The sequence below is a fragment of the Vanellus vanellus genome (assembly GCF_965231255.1).
Source record: "Vanellus vanellus genome assembly, chromosome: 17".
NCBI lineage: Eukaryota > Metazoa > Chordata > Aves > Charadriiformes > Charadriidae > Vanellus > Vanellus vanellus.
Window position 1 is genome coordinate 14,558,946 of NC_138922.1, and position 13,857 is coordinate 14,572,802.

Below are 13,857 nucleotides of genomic sequence, written 5' to 3' on the forward strand. Positions count from 1 at the left end.
TACCATCTTCTATAGCCGGTGAAATGCAAGTAACGCTTGACAATTCTGTAGTTTTAATATCAAGACTTTCTCAGCAGGTACGCAGAGCAGTGCCGAGCATGATGCTCACTAACGAGATCAGACCAATTGATTACTAAGCTGGCTTCTGTGCTGTTTCCCTCAGTGCAGCAAAGGCACTGTTAGGGGGAGCTGTACCGCTCAGCACATCAGCTCTCTGCATACGCAACACTTCACGTAAGCAAACACATCTACAGTTTGCCTAGGAACACAGGCAGCTGCACCCCCATGCCAGCCAACGGGATTTGTGGTGGTGCAGCCCAGCGCCATTGCTTTGCAAAAGAGATTGCAACAAGTTACCCACTACTCCTGCTCCTCGGCACTGACAAAGAGCCTTACCCTCTTCTTTGACTTCTGAGAAGAATCACTGGCCATGCACTGAGGTGCTGTCTTCAAGCTACCACTTTGAGCTCTTACACCCACACCCTCCAGCGATGATCCCTCTTCCTCCTCTGTTTCAGTAGCAGGAGTCCCACCTGCAGTGTGTTCAGGTGTGGTCTCTGAGTTATGGATCAGAGCTCTTTTGTTCTCCATCAGCAATCTTCCCTCCTTCTTTTTCTCAGTGGTGGAGGAAGGCCCGTCAGCACCTTCTCCCTTCACATCTCCTGGAGGCTCTGCTCCTGTGTCAGTTACTGGAGTGAGCTCCACCTCTCTTCTTTCTGCAGTGGATGCAAGGTTCACTGTTAAACTAGAGATTCGGGAAAGAAAACAGTTCTCAGCTGGTGGTGAGCAAACAGCGTCTGCCACTGACTAAGTGTATCAATTGAACACACAGAAGCTGCTCTGTTGTTCCCTAGTCAACAGCTACCACAGCAATGACACCATCCTCCCTAGCACAGCCTCCTTCCCTCTCCAAGGCCCCTGCAGTCGGTAGCAGAATAATTAAGATAAGAAACCACTGTATTGAGGTACTGATCTATCCCTATCCTACCACCAGCTAGTATGCTATGGCCAAAGCAGCAGGCGCTGGGAACCACAACTGTCTGTCAAATATGCTCACGGACCCCCAAGATGTGCGGTGACAGTATGTTGGCACTTCTCAGCTTTCACAGCCTTCTGGACAGGCTGTGTGACCTCTACCATGCAGCTGAGTGTTATGTCCAGGAAGGCATGGGAAACTCCTTTCAACATTTTTATCCAGTCCTTAAAACCTGTGAAAAGGCAGCTCGAAGCTGAGTCAGGCATCAGAGTAGATCTCTACTTTCTGCAGAGCTGTTTCTCAGGCTCTTCAGCATTGCTTCTACCCTGATTATGAGAGCAAAAGCTTTTAACCTCTTTGAGTGGAGATCAACCAACACCAAGAGACACTGATTTCCTCAGGGTATTTTTGGGAGCAGGAGCACAAAAATCACGGTGAAGATAGCTCACAGTCCCTTTGAGTATTACAGCCCAAAGGCTGCACCATGCTTAATGACAGCAGGTTGTTTTGTACCTGAAGCAGGCACCTTTTGCAATATTGTTTCACATCCAATTTAATATCATGCCATTATCTGAAGAATTTAAACTCTTCCCTGAGCTTCTCCTGCTCCTTAGTGACTCTGTTGACAAGGCTTGACCTGCACACATTTACCTACTGGAACTCCCTGGTGCCCCAGACGCAGAGCATATTTAGCTGGTAAAGCACTACAACTCCTTCCACCACCTTTAATCATTGCCAGAAGCAGGAACAAAGCTTTCGGACCACCAGAACAGATGCTTTGGATGTTTTTCCTGGAGCATTTAAGACCCGGAGATCCTGGGTTTGTTATCATGCCATTCTGGATTGCAGAGTGATTTGCTAAGAATTGATCTTGTTGGGAATACAGCAGGCTGATTCTGATTTAGTGTATTCTTTTAGGATCCTACTTCTTCATATCAACACACCAAAAGCAATTCTGGTGGCCCATATTGCTCTCTCTCTAAGCAAATAAAAGATTAGGAAATCTTTCCCCCAATGTAACTGTATTAATTATCTACTTGATTCTGTTACTGTTCATAGAGGCAGAATTGGAGTCGTGTCAAACAGAAATTCAGGGAGTGAATTCTAAAACTAACAATAAGCTGAAGATAGGAAATTCTAGTTCAAGAGGGACTAGTCCTTGTAACACAGCATTCCATAAAAACGGCACCAGTTCATTGGCAAAACAGCAACTAGTTCAACACTGGAGATCTGAGTGTGGAGAATGTGCGTAGGAGGTGTCAGCGACTGACTCGCTTCTCTCTCCATCCCCCTCCAGTCACTGCAAAGCAAGGAATACGCCATCTCTGGTCAGCAACACAAGGGAAGTTTGAGATGAGAGCAGCATGTGATGACCTGGCCAGAGCAGAGCAGCCCAGAGCCACAGAAACACCGTGACTAACATGAGAACCAGTGGACAGCCGCAGCCTCTGGTCAGCGTGCAGCCCCAGGGCATGCCAGACCCCGCACGGTGTCCCCCAGCTCACCCCACATCATGTCCTCCTACCTGAATCCTCGTCCCCAGTGCCGGCGACGGCAGCCAGCTGGGCCCCGCATTTGCTGCAAGAACCGGGAGAATCATCCCCAGAAACAAAGTGACACGCACAGCGCTTCATGTCTCCCAGCCGCACGCTCGGCGAGGTAAGCTTTTTCGGAGCCACAGAGGGAGAGAAAAGGATGGGGCAGAAAGAGAAATACAAATATTAATGTGAAGTAATGAGCCTTTGTCACATAACCTTCCTCCCAGCTCTGGTTTTTCTTTTCAGGACTCAAACTGTGACACTCGAGCCAGGCCCTCGCTCAAGGAGGGAACTGCCAGTGTCCCCCAGCTGTGCCAGCTCACTGGCTGGGGGGGAAACCACAAACGCTTTAAAGAATAAACAAATAGAAATAGCTACCTCACTTTGCACAGAGACTTTTTAAGATTAAACGCACTGGGAACGCACCGGGCCCGGTGGGCCGCAGCGAGGGCAGCGCAGCCCGGCAGGCCTGGACGCAGGGCGGGCTCGGGCGGCGTCACTGACAGGCCCCGCGCTCTGCCCCCGGCATCCCGGAGGGTGCTGCTCCCGCCAGGCGGGCGGGGAGCCCCGGGGAGGACTGGGGCCGGGCCGGGGGCGGGGGGGCCGGGCCGGGGGAACCGTGCGGACCCCGCAGGCCTCAGCCCCGGCCCTCACCTGCACCGCCCGGGGCGGAGGCGGGGCTGACCCGACCCTTGGGCGGAGCCTATATGCAAATGAAGCACCGCTCATTCCCCGCGGAAAGTCACGAAGCCCCGCCTCTCCCGGGTGGATATGCAAACGAGCCGGGCGGATGGACCAATGGCGTGGCGAAGAGCAGGAGGAATGCAAATGAGGCCCGTTAGGTGAGGGCCGGCGGGCAGGGGGCGGGGCTGCCTGCGGCTCCCGGCCCGTGCCGGGGGCTCCGGGGCACCGGGGGGCACCGGTGTGGCGGGGGTGCACCGCGGGGGGGACCGGGACCACCAGGGGGTAGGGGTGTCCCGAGTGCACGGGAAAGAGAGAAGAGGGGAATGCCCAGGACGGCCGGACCCACCGCGGGGGGTCGGGGCGCACCGGGGGGTCCGGGTGAACCGGGGGGCGGCAGCGGGGCCCGGAGCCCGCAGCGCGCCGCCCTGCCGGCCCCGGCAGGCTCCCCCTGCACCGGAGCTCCCCGCAAGCCCAGTCCCGGTGCCGCCGGCCCAGCCCGCAGCGCTGCCCCGCCGCCCGCCCCGGCCCGGCAACGCAACTCACCGGGACCGGGACCGGGACCGGGACCTGCAGCGCCCGCTCCGCCGGGCCGCGCCGCCGCCTTCCCGCCCCGCAAAGTTTCGCTTTTCCGCAGAGTCGCTAAGTTTCGTTTCTGGGACGTCACCGCCTCCGCCGCCCCCCGCCCGGCCCGGCCCGGCCCGCCCCGTGCCGCCGCTGGCCGCCTTCCGCCGGGCGGCTCCTGCCGCGGGCCCGCCCCGCCGGGCATCCTCCCGGGCAGCGCCGGCGGCGGGGGGCGGCCGCCCTGCTCCCCCCGGGGCGCCCGAACCTCGCCCGGTACCTCCGCACCCGCGGCCCGGCGCGGCGGGCTTGGGAGAGGCTTTTCATCCACCTGGGGGCCGGTTCCAGCCCAGAGCCCGATGCCCGCTGCGGCTGCCCGGGGCCGGCGGGACACTGCCCGGAGTTCAGCCCCCTTCTCCTTCCGCCCGAACCCGGGTCCAGCAGCTCCCAGACCTCCAGCAAAGCCCCTCTTTTTCCTACTTTGGGCTGGTGGGGTGGAGACACACCAACCCCCCACCAAGACCTGGAGGGAAATGTCCCTCAACCGATCAGCACAGGAGAGACACGGAGCTGTGGGAGCGGGGCCAGAGGAGGCCACCGAGATGCTGGGAGGGCTGGAGCCCCTCTGCTGGGAGGATGGGCGGGGAGAGGTGGGGGGGGTCAGCCTGGAGAGGAGAAGGCTCCGGGGAGACCTCAGAGCCCCTTCCAGTGCCTAAAGGGGCTCCAGCAGAGCTGGGGAGGGACTGTGGGTCAGGGAGGGGAGCCGTGGGACGAGGGGGAACAGTTTTACACTGAAAGAGGGGAGATTTAGGGTAGATATTAGGAAGAAATTCTTGGCTGTGAGGGCGGTGAGCCCCCGGCGCAGGGTGCCCCGAGGAGCTGTGGCTGCCCCATCCCTGGAGGTGGTCAAGGCCGGGTTGGACGGGGCTGGGAGTGACCTGGGCTGGGGGGAGGTGGCCCTGCCCGGGGCAGGGGGGGGACTGGGTGGACTTTAAATGTCTCTTCCAACCCAAACTACTCTATGATTCTATGATTTCTTGTTCCCATCTGGTCTCCGAGCTGCTGCAATGACACAGACAGCAAATGGTCATGAAGAGGCTCCTCAGGCCGCTGGAGCGGGGCTGTGCCAGCGCTGGGGCAGCTGTGGGGTGTCTCACCCTCCTGTTACGTGCCCATGCCCCCCCCAGACAGCGCAGGGATGCGGGAGGGGGCCTGCTAGCAGCAGTGGGGAGGGCCAGTGTGCTGGAGGGGAATAGATTGTACTGGATCCCATAGCCAAAAGTGGAGACACAGCTGTCTCTCTGTCCCCGGATCCAGCCACAACCAAGCTGGCCTCGTCTTTGCCATCACAGAACGGTTTGGGTTGGAAGGGACCTTAAAGCTCGTCTCGTTCCAACCCCCCTACCCTGGGCAGGGACACCTCCCACTCGTGCTCGCACACTCTCTCACACACAGGGCTTTGAGCACACACGCTATTTACACACAAACGGCCCTTTTAACCCCCTTACCCCTCTCTTTTCCCCGTCTTGCCCCTCCCAGCATCCCAGGGAAGGGAGTTACCTGAGCCCCCTGCCGCTGTCTCGCTCAGCTCCTCTCCGGCCGTGCAGAGCAGCTTCCACAGCACGACCTGAGGCAGCGCAGGGGCTGCAGCCGGCTGCCTCGCGACGTGAAGAGAAACGCGTCGAACCTGCTCCGGCTCTGCGCTGCTCACTCCATGTCTGGGGAGACGGACGGACGGATGGATGGACAGAGAGGGCACATGTGCCCTTACAGTTCTGCGAATGCTTCTCTGCTGCCGGTGCAGCGAGGAACTCGCCGCCCAGCGTTGCTCCGCTGCAGAAATGCTCCTCCAGCCTGCGGCACAGGACCTGGTGGCCCTCGCAGGTTTGTGGCTCCCGGGCACCTCTGCTGCCGCTGCAAAACCTGCGGAACCTTTAGCAGGAGGAGGCGTGCCCCAGTGCGCCTTAGGGCATTTGAGCAACCGCGAAGACCGAGCCTGGTTTCACTTTCTTTTCCTTGGTTTGCTAAGCAGCGCCCAGAAATTAGAGCTTAATTTTTCCTTCCCACACAAAAGTAAAAAGCCTTCCCCAAAGGAAGGCGGAGATCATGCTGACTCATTTGCAATTACTGCTTTATTATACCCTCCTTATGGGGGTCAGCAAAGGGCAGCTCAGGAAAACTGCTTTCTCCTGAACCCTGTCCCTCGCAGCCCTGCTGCCTGGCACCACTGTCGCTTCTTGCACCCATTTCACAGCAAGGCAAGCGCAAGCTGGTGTCACGGTGCCTGTCCCCTTGGGTGCCTGGCGGGAGTCAGGCGAGGGGCTGACGGGGGGACAGCCCAGCCCTGCCCGATGGCAGCATTTGGCAGAAACCCCCACAAACCAAGAGGGATCAGTAAGGAGTAAAATCACCAATGTTTTTAATCTCATGGCAGCCTGAGGTTGGGAGCTGCAGCATGCCCTTGGGCTTGGAGGGCAGCGCCAGCATCCCTGAAACTCGCTTTGACAAGATATATGCTCTGTGTCAGAGTTCAGTATGTCCCAGAATAAGAAAAGTCTCCAGAATTAAAACAGCTGATTTAAAAAAGACAGCATCTTCGAGGCTGTGGAAGGCCTGGAGGAGGGATGGCTTTTTCCTGATGACTGTGATAGGGAACGGTTTTGCCCCATTAATCCCTTCCACGGACCGTCTGTCCTTGACCTCACTCTGTCCTCCCCTGCGTGGGACACGGGGACAGTCCCAGCCCCGACGGTTGTCCCACCAGCCGCCCAGGAGGCCGGACAGGGGCAGGCAGCTCCCATGGAGGGTGTTGGTGGGATGTCACCGGGATGTCACAGCCACCGCTCTGCACAGCACAGGACTCTCAGCCCCGGCACAATTGAAGGCGAGGAGCTGGCAAGGCAATGCTGCCCCTGAGGAGGTCCCAGGCGGCTCCTCGCCTCACTGGATGAGCCCCGCGGGCAGCAGTGAGCTCTCAACGCTGCTGGTGAAGGGGGATGTCCTGCCGCCCCCCGGCTCCGCTCCTCCGCACCGCTCTGAGGGAGGAGGGGGCAGAAGGAGGACAGAGTTAACCTAAGGCTCAACAGGAATCCCCCTGGCCAGGGTGCCCCCCATTCTCTGGAGGGGCTCCTGCTCGCCTTCCCGGCAGCCCCCGGCTCTGCCGCCACGGTGCCTGATGAAGGTTGGACTCCCGGGCTCGTCTTCCAGAGCCCCACTCCGGAGCAGCCCGGGGACCCCAACCCTGCGAGAGCACCCGGGCAGCCCAGAGCCTCACCTGCCTCCTCCCGGCTGGGGAAATGCTGGAATCCTTCTAAGTCTGCAGACAGCAGGACTTGGAGAACAGGGTCCTGAGGGCAGAGAAACCCGGGCTGGGGGAGCCTGCTGCTGGCCCCTTCCCAGCTCTCCAGGGCTGCGAGCCCCCCAGCCAGCCCAGCGCAGGGCATGCAGCCCTTCCCCGCCGCCCCGCATCCCACGGCTGGACGCAGAGGCTGCAGCCTCCGCCTCTTTGAGATGAAGGCGCTACCAGAAGAGAGGCAGCAGTGTCCTCGCAGCCGCCAGCGCAGACGGTGTGGGGATGGGGGCAGCAGCTGGGCTGAGCCCATCGCGCAGAGCCTCCCCTGGGGAGCAGAGCTGCCGCCCGGTGCGGGGAGCGGCAGCGGGACCCGGCCCGGGGCCGGCTGAGGCTGCGTCCCTCGTACCTGCAGGCTGCAGAAGGCCAGCGAGAGGCCGTGCTTGCGCAGCTCCTGCAGCAGCTCTGCCAGCCCCACCACCACTGTGTAATCGATGCTGCTGATGTGGCAGCAGTCCAGGATGACGGAGCGTGGTGGAGATGCTGCTGGAAGAAGAGCATACGGTCAGGTCCCTGATGAGTCCAGAAATGACCAGCCCAGGGGACACGGCCCCAAAAGCCGGAGCTGTGGCTGGAAGGGGTGAGACAGCGTGGGGAGAGCAGCAGCAGCCAGGGAAGCTGTGCTGTCCCTGCTTGCACCCACAGCCTGCAGGTCCAGGCAGCACTTGCAGCCCCCCCAGCAGGGATCCAGGTGGGCACTGGGGTACAGCCGGGCCCCCAGGACGAGCCGGTGGCCCGGGGAGCACCGTACCTGCCAGCGCACGGGTGCACACGGTGTCCCGGAGGCACTCGATGGCTGGGAAGTGCAGGCTGCTCCCCAGCTGCACGAGGAGCACGTCCCCCTCCAACACCTGCGCAAGACCCCGGAGGAAGGGGACAAGTCACAGAGAGCTCCAGGTTGTCATCTGCCCCCACCCCGGTGGGGACAACTGCCCATGTGACAAAGCAAAGCACCATCCCAGCTGGAGGGGGACACGCGGGACCCCCCATCTCTCAGGGAAACCCCCCTCCCACACACACCCCAGCGTCAGCAGGAACAGGGACAGCGATGGCTCCCTCTCCTGCTCTCAGCTCCTGGGATACTCCTTTCCTCAAGCTCCTTGAACGGAGTCACAGCAGGCTGGGACACGGGACTGGGGGGGAGCAGGACAGAAGCATCCTGCACCCCAACACTCTGCTGCCCTCGGGAAGCCCTCTCCCGGCCCCCCGCGCCCTGGAGAGCCCGGCCGGCCCTGCCGCATGTGAGGAGGGAAGCCCACCTTTATTGGGGGCCTGGCGATGGAGTAGAGGAGGAGAATCCCTGAGACCAGCACCCCGGCCACGATGCCGTACTGGACCTCCCAGAAGCAGAGCAGGAACGTCACGCAGAGGGGCACAAGGTCCAGCCCTGCAAGAGAGATGACCCAGGCTCGGCTGCACTTTGTCCTCATGCCACAGGGCCCTGCGGGATGCTGCCCGCTCTGCAGGGAGAGCTGTATTGCACCAGGGGGTCATCTCGTGCCCTCACTTTTAACCCGCCAGAGCGTCCTGAAGATCCCAGCGTCAAACATGGGGACCACAGCCGAGATGATGACGGCGGCCAGTGCCGCTTTGGGGATGTAGTAGAAGAGGGAGGTGAGGTATGCCAGCGAGAGCAGGACGAGGGCACCTGCGGGAGACAGAGCTGCAGTGTCCCCGACCCCCAGGGTGCCCACAGGGAGTGGGTGCTGGGCACGGGGGCCTGCAGAGCAGCCCACGGCGGGGTTGGGGGCTCTACCTGTGACGAGCCCTCCTGCGGGGGTGCAGACGCCGGATTGCGCATTCACTGCTGTTCTGAAACGCAAAGCACCACGCTGTCCCAGGCTGCGCGGGGGCTGGCAGCTGCCCCCACGCGCTGCCCAGAGACCCCCACCCACCCTGGAAAATCACCGATCCCATCAGACCCCACCAGGTAGATACACCAGCAAGCTCAAGGCTCCAAGCCTGCAGCGGCACCGCAGGGCACGTGAGATGGGAGGGAAGTTTGCCACGGGACCCATGCATAGCCCAGCAGCCAAGGTGGGCAGCTGGGGACCAGCACACGAGCTCAGGGACCCACCGGGGTCCACACAACCTTTTGCCCAAGACTTTGTAGAGCCCCGTCACCGCACAGCCCCAGCAAGTGTCCTGCGGGCTGGGGTTCCGCTCCCCCTCCTGCTACCCACCGGCCAAAGCTGCCCGTGACGGGATACGATGAGACGAAGGAGCCCAGGACGTTGGCGAAGCCTGCAGTGGGGAAGGAGAGGGGCTGGGGATGCAGCAGCTATGGGAGGCACCGCCTGGTCTGTGTCACTGTCATCACCTCCTCCATGCCTGGGCTGGTACCCGGGGCCGGATCGGAGCCCGTCCGGCCATGTGAGCCGGGCTCAGGCTGCTCTGGGAATTGCTGAGCTGTCAGAAAGGTGCGGGGTGGGGGCAGCACGCAGGATAAGAAAGGTAAAACTTCAGGTAGACGCAAGACTGCTGAGATGGGCAACTCTGGTAGCTCAGGGGCTGTGGGACACACGGTGGCACTCGGGCTGGATCCCCTCCCCCTGCCCTCCTGCTCCAAGCAGCCTCTTACCCAGAGCCAGCAGCTCCTGGTTGGGGTCAATCCGGTAGTCGTTCTGCGAGGCTGAAAGGAGATGAGCGGCATCACCCCGAGCTTCCCGCAGGAACAGCCCGCCACGCGCACGGAGGAGGCCAGCAGCGCCTGGGGCAGCCATGGGACCCCATCCCGGCACCCCCCCGGGCGCAGGAGCAGCCCTCGGGACAACTCTCGGCTCCTGCACAAACTCTGGCTGTGCACAACGCGAGGACCCCCCAGCCCCCTCCCCAGCCGGGCCGGGGGGAGCTGCCTGGCCAGGGGAGGGGGTCGGCATTGCCCCACGGGATCCCTCCTGGGTCCCAGTCCCACTGTCAGCCAAGTCCCTCCCATTGCCCCCATGGGAACAGCACCCTCCCCGGCACCCCAAGCGCCCTGCAGACACCCCCCCGCCTCGAGCACAGGTGCAGGAGCCCGGCGCAGCCGTACCAAAAGCCTTGGCAATCGCAATGGTCTCCAGCAGGCCCATGAGCGGGACCACGGCCAGCCCGACCCCCATGTCCTGGGAGGGAAGGACGCAGTGAGTGCTGCCACCGAGGGAGGAGGGTCACCCCACAGCAGAGCCACCTCCTCCCGCTGCGCGGGGAGCTGGTAAATGCAGGAGTAAGGAGACAGCAGCCCGTGGGGAGCCCAGCCTCCGCCGGCCAGCCTGCACCCACCTCCACCATGCTCCTGAAGGGGACGGTGCCGTTGGGTATGGCCATGGAGAAGCGCGGCAGCCGGAAGGCAGGGAGGCCCTGGGGGATGCTGCCGGTGAGCGTGAGCGGCTGGGAGCCCATCACCTGGAAGGAGTAAGCAACCAGGCCAGCAAACAGGACCACGAGGGCGTTGCGTGCTGCAGCGGAGAAAGCAACCGTGATAAACCTGCCTGGAGCCCAGGGCAGCAGGAGGGATGGCAGGAGGTGGGTACCCAGGCTGCCGAGGTCTTCCAAGCCTTAGGAAGGAGCACACACAGCAGCAGGACCGTCCTCGGGACTTTGTCATCCCCAGCCCAGCTCCAGGTCTCAGCTCCTGCCGACCTGGGCTTTACCCATCTCAGGCTGTCTCTTGCCGGCCCAGAAGAGACGAGACCCCAGGGGGGACGGCCGCGGGAGGGGAGAGGGCAGGGGATGGCCAACGCACCCGTGGCAGAGGTCCAGACGATCAGGTAGCTGACCCTGGCAGCCAGCGGCTCCGCATGGGCAGCTCGGGGCAGGCGGCTCTTCATCTCCCGGAGCCCCGCCAGCACGGCCAGGCAGGCCAGCCCCAGGATGGCATCCTCAGCCCTGCAATGGGCACATCAGTGCAATGGGCACAACACGCTGCGGGGCACAGGGAGAGCGGCCCCAAAGTGCCGTGGGAGGAAGAGCGTGTGCCCGGGCACGTGCCGCAGCTCTGCAGGGAGGTGCATAGCTCGCAGGGACGCTGCCAGCACCTCTGCACCGCCGGCAAAACACGTCACCTCTCTCGGGGGCAGCGGGAGCGGGAGGAGGGCGTCTCCCCCAGCCAGCGGTGTGATGCTGATGGATTTGTGGGCTCTTCATCAAGAGGGAAGCAGGACCCCTGCGACAGGCAGGATCTGTGCAGTGGGATCTGCCTCCTCCCTGTCCCGCTGCTGCCCCTCACAGCTAGGCAGGGAGGTCTTCTGTCCGCTGTGTGGAAGCCCACCCTGTGTGTCCCTGTGCTGTGTGCGAAACCCGGACTGGGGCACAGCCCCCGAGCCATGGGTGCAGCTAACGAGAATGGGCGGAGGGCATGGGGATGCCTGAGCTGCCTCTTGGACTGTCAAAAATTGGAGGAGGACTTTTGACACAGTCCCAAGGATGTGCCTCTGGGCTGGCAAAATCCTGATGTTCCTAACTGGGAGCAGAAAATAGGACAAGCCTGCCCCATCCTTCCCCCTTAGCAGCTTGGGAGCCTACGTGCTCACCCATCTTCGAATCTCCAGCTCAAATGGAAATGGCTGAGAACAAGCACTTGTGTGACAGCGCTGGACAGACACTGAGAAATCGGTCCGAGGTGTGACCGAAGAGACGGGGAGCAAAGCCGCGGAGCCCGAGCCCCCTGCAGCTGCAGGGGGACGGAGCAGGGCAGGCGCAGGGCCGGTGCTGACCTGGTCTCCCCGATCCTCCGCAGCGTCTCGTACACCTGCAGGAAAAACTGCCGAGGGATCCCCCGCAGCCCCAGGATGTTCTGTGCAGGAAGACAAAGCCTGGTGAAAGCCCAGCACAACCCAAGCGGCCGGGCGCTGTGGAGGGATGGTCAGGAGCACCGGGACTCAGCCCTGGGCACCCGCACGGTGTCAGTGCTGCGGGTGGGAGAGCTCCGCAGCGACCACCCCCGCTCCCCCATGCACCCCAGGACGGCCCCTTCCCTGCGTGAGCCGCTCAGGGCTCAGAGATGCTCCGAGATGCCTCCACCCCGTCCTGCACACACAGTCCCAGGAGGGGGTTCCGTTTGGGACCCCAGCCCAGCCTGCGCAGCCCACCCCCCCTGTGCACCGTGCCGGAGCAGCAGCAAGGGCCCAGTGCCTCTGCAGCAGCTCTCGCTGTGACCGCAGCCATTAGCCAACCCATCCCCGCTGGTTCCTTGCGCAGCCTCACACCATCTCCCCGAGTCTTTGATTTCGGTTAACCACAAAGGAAGCACTGCAGCCCCAGAGGAGCCGGAGGGCCTCGGGGTGCTGAGAAGCCAGCGAGGGACCGGCGGAGCTGCAAACCCACGGTTCCAGGAGCATCACCCAGCACCTCCCACAAGTAACCAAATAAAATGTCCTGGTTTTACTGGTTGCCACCAGCTGGTCACAGCCAGAGGGTGCATTCGCCATGGTCTGCTCAGAGCAGAGCACACAGGGACCCACCAGAACTGCTGTCAGGGGAGACGTGTGCCCGCTTTGGGGGTCCTTCCTCCCACACGGAGCACATCGCCCAGCCCAGTGCTAAATATCCCAGTTCCACAGCACAGCCGGCTTCTGGAGAGAGCAGGCAAGGTGTCCAGAGCAGACCAGCAGACCCTACCTTGACCTGGTTGAAGCTAATGGTGATGGAAGCAGCCGATGTAAACCCTTTAATGACTGGGTAGGAAATGAAGTCCAGAAGGAAACCTGCATGGGACGGGCGGCAGTAAGCACACTGCTGGCCCCAACGGGGAGCACAGGGTGTTTGCACACACACAGAGCTGTCACGAGCGTTAGCAGGACAACCCCAGTGTCTCGGAGAGCACAGGGGATGGGGGAACAACGACAGGATGTACAGTGATATCCTAAAAATACAACCACGCACGGCAAGAGCATCTCACCGAGGTGCAGGAGCCCCATGGCCAGCTGGACGCAGCCGGAGAGGAAGGCGAGCAGGATGGCATAGACAGGCTCGTGGAACGCGTAAGAAGAGACAAGCAGCGACATGATGGCGGTGGGACCCAGCGTCACGTCCTTGGCGGTGCCCAGGAAGCAGTAGACAAAGCAGCCCATGAAGGAAGAGTAGAGGCCGTACTGCACGGGGACAGAAGCAGCGCCGGCGCAATGCTGGGAGATGCCACACACCTCCAGGACGAGCAGGGCCGGGCTGCCCTCGGGTCCCTCCAGCGCCCGCTGCCAGCCCTGAGCGAACCCGCGGCGTCTCCGGCTTCCCGACCCGCCGCCCGGTGTGGGTGTCCCGGGGGCTCCGGTGCCGGGGGGCACCGCCACCCACCTGCAGCGGCAGCCCGGCCACCTCGGCGTAGGCCAGCGCCTGCGGCACGGCGGTGAGCCCCACGGTCAGGCCGGCCACCAGGTCCAGCTGCAGCCAGGCCGGGCGGTAGCGCGGGAGCCAGCGCAGGACCGGCAGCCGCCTCCGCACCGCCGGGCACCGGCCGCACGGCAGCGCCATGGCCGGGGCGGCGTCCCCCCGCCCGGCCGCCTCCCGCCCCCCCCCCGGGACGCGCCGGGGGTCGCCGGTCACCGGGGGAGGAGGAGGAGGGGGGGGACGTGCCGGCAGCCGCCCCGGGAGGCCGCGCACAGCGGGTCGGGGCGAAGCGGTCCGGGGATCCCCGCGGGGCCCGGAGAGCCCTTCGCTGCCGCGGGGCCGCCGGCTCCGCCCGGGCCGGATCTGAGCCGCCGGGGCCGCCTCATGTGACCGGGGCAGAGGAGGAGCCGCCGAGCGCCGCCGCCGCCCGGCCCTGCCGCCGCTGCCGC

The 13,857-nt window shown here is 62.8% G+C and overlaps 1 protein-coding gene across 2 annotated transcripts; it reads right to left on the reverse strand.

The window, feature by feature from the left end:
* Positions 1-5,902: 5,902 nt before the first annotated feature.
* SLC26A11 (solute carrier family 26 member 11) lies at positions 5,903-13,755 on the reverse strand. 2 transcript variants are annotated; one of them, XM_082492355.1, is made up of 16 exons: positions 13,376-13,755; positions 12,984-13,176; positions 12,704-12,789; positions 11,800-11,879; positions 10,830-10,972; positions 10,367-10,542; positions 10,137-10,209; positions 9,687-9,737; positions 9,289-9,349; positions 8,862-8,917; positions 8,613-8,753; positions 8,365-8,492; positions 7,857-7,956; positions 7,455-7,588; positions 7,031-7,103; positions 5,903-6,791 (listed from the first exon to the last, which is right to left on the reverse strand). In XM_082492355.1, the coding sequence occupies exons 1-16, from the start codon at positions 13,550-13,552 to the stop codon at positions 6,697-6,699; spliced, it is 1,767 nt and encodes a 588-aa protein (XP_082348481.1). In that variant the 5' UTR covers positions 13,553-13,755; the 3' UTR covers positions 5,903-6,696. The 2 variants fall into 2 exon arrangements, with proteins under 2 accessions (XP_082348481.1, XP_082348480.1); XM_082492354.1 differs by having other exon boundaries at positions 7,455-7,591.
* Positions 13,756-13,857: the final 102 nt, after the last annotated feature.

Coding starts and splice junctions, on each gene's coding strand:
- SLC26A11 (XM_082492354.1), bottom strand. CDS start 13,552: ATGGCGCTGCCGTGCGGCCGGTGCCCGGCGGTGCGGAGGCGGCTGCCG. Junction 11,880..12,703: donor TTAGCTTCAACCAGGTCAAG/GTAGGGTCTGCT, acceptor CTTCCTGCACAG/AACATCCTGGGGCTGCGGGG. Junction 10,210..10,366: donor CCTTCAGGAGCATGGTGGAG/GTGGGTGCAGGC, acceptor CTTCCCTCCCAG/GACATGGGGGTCGGGCTGGC.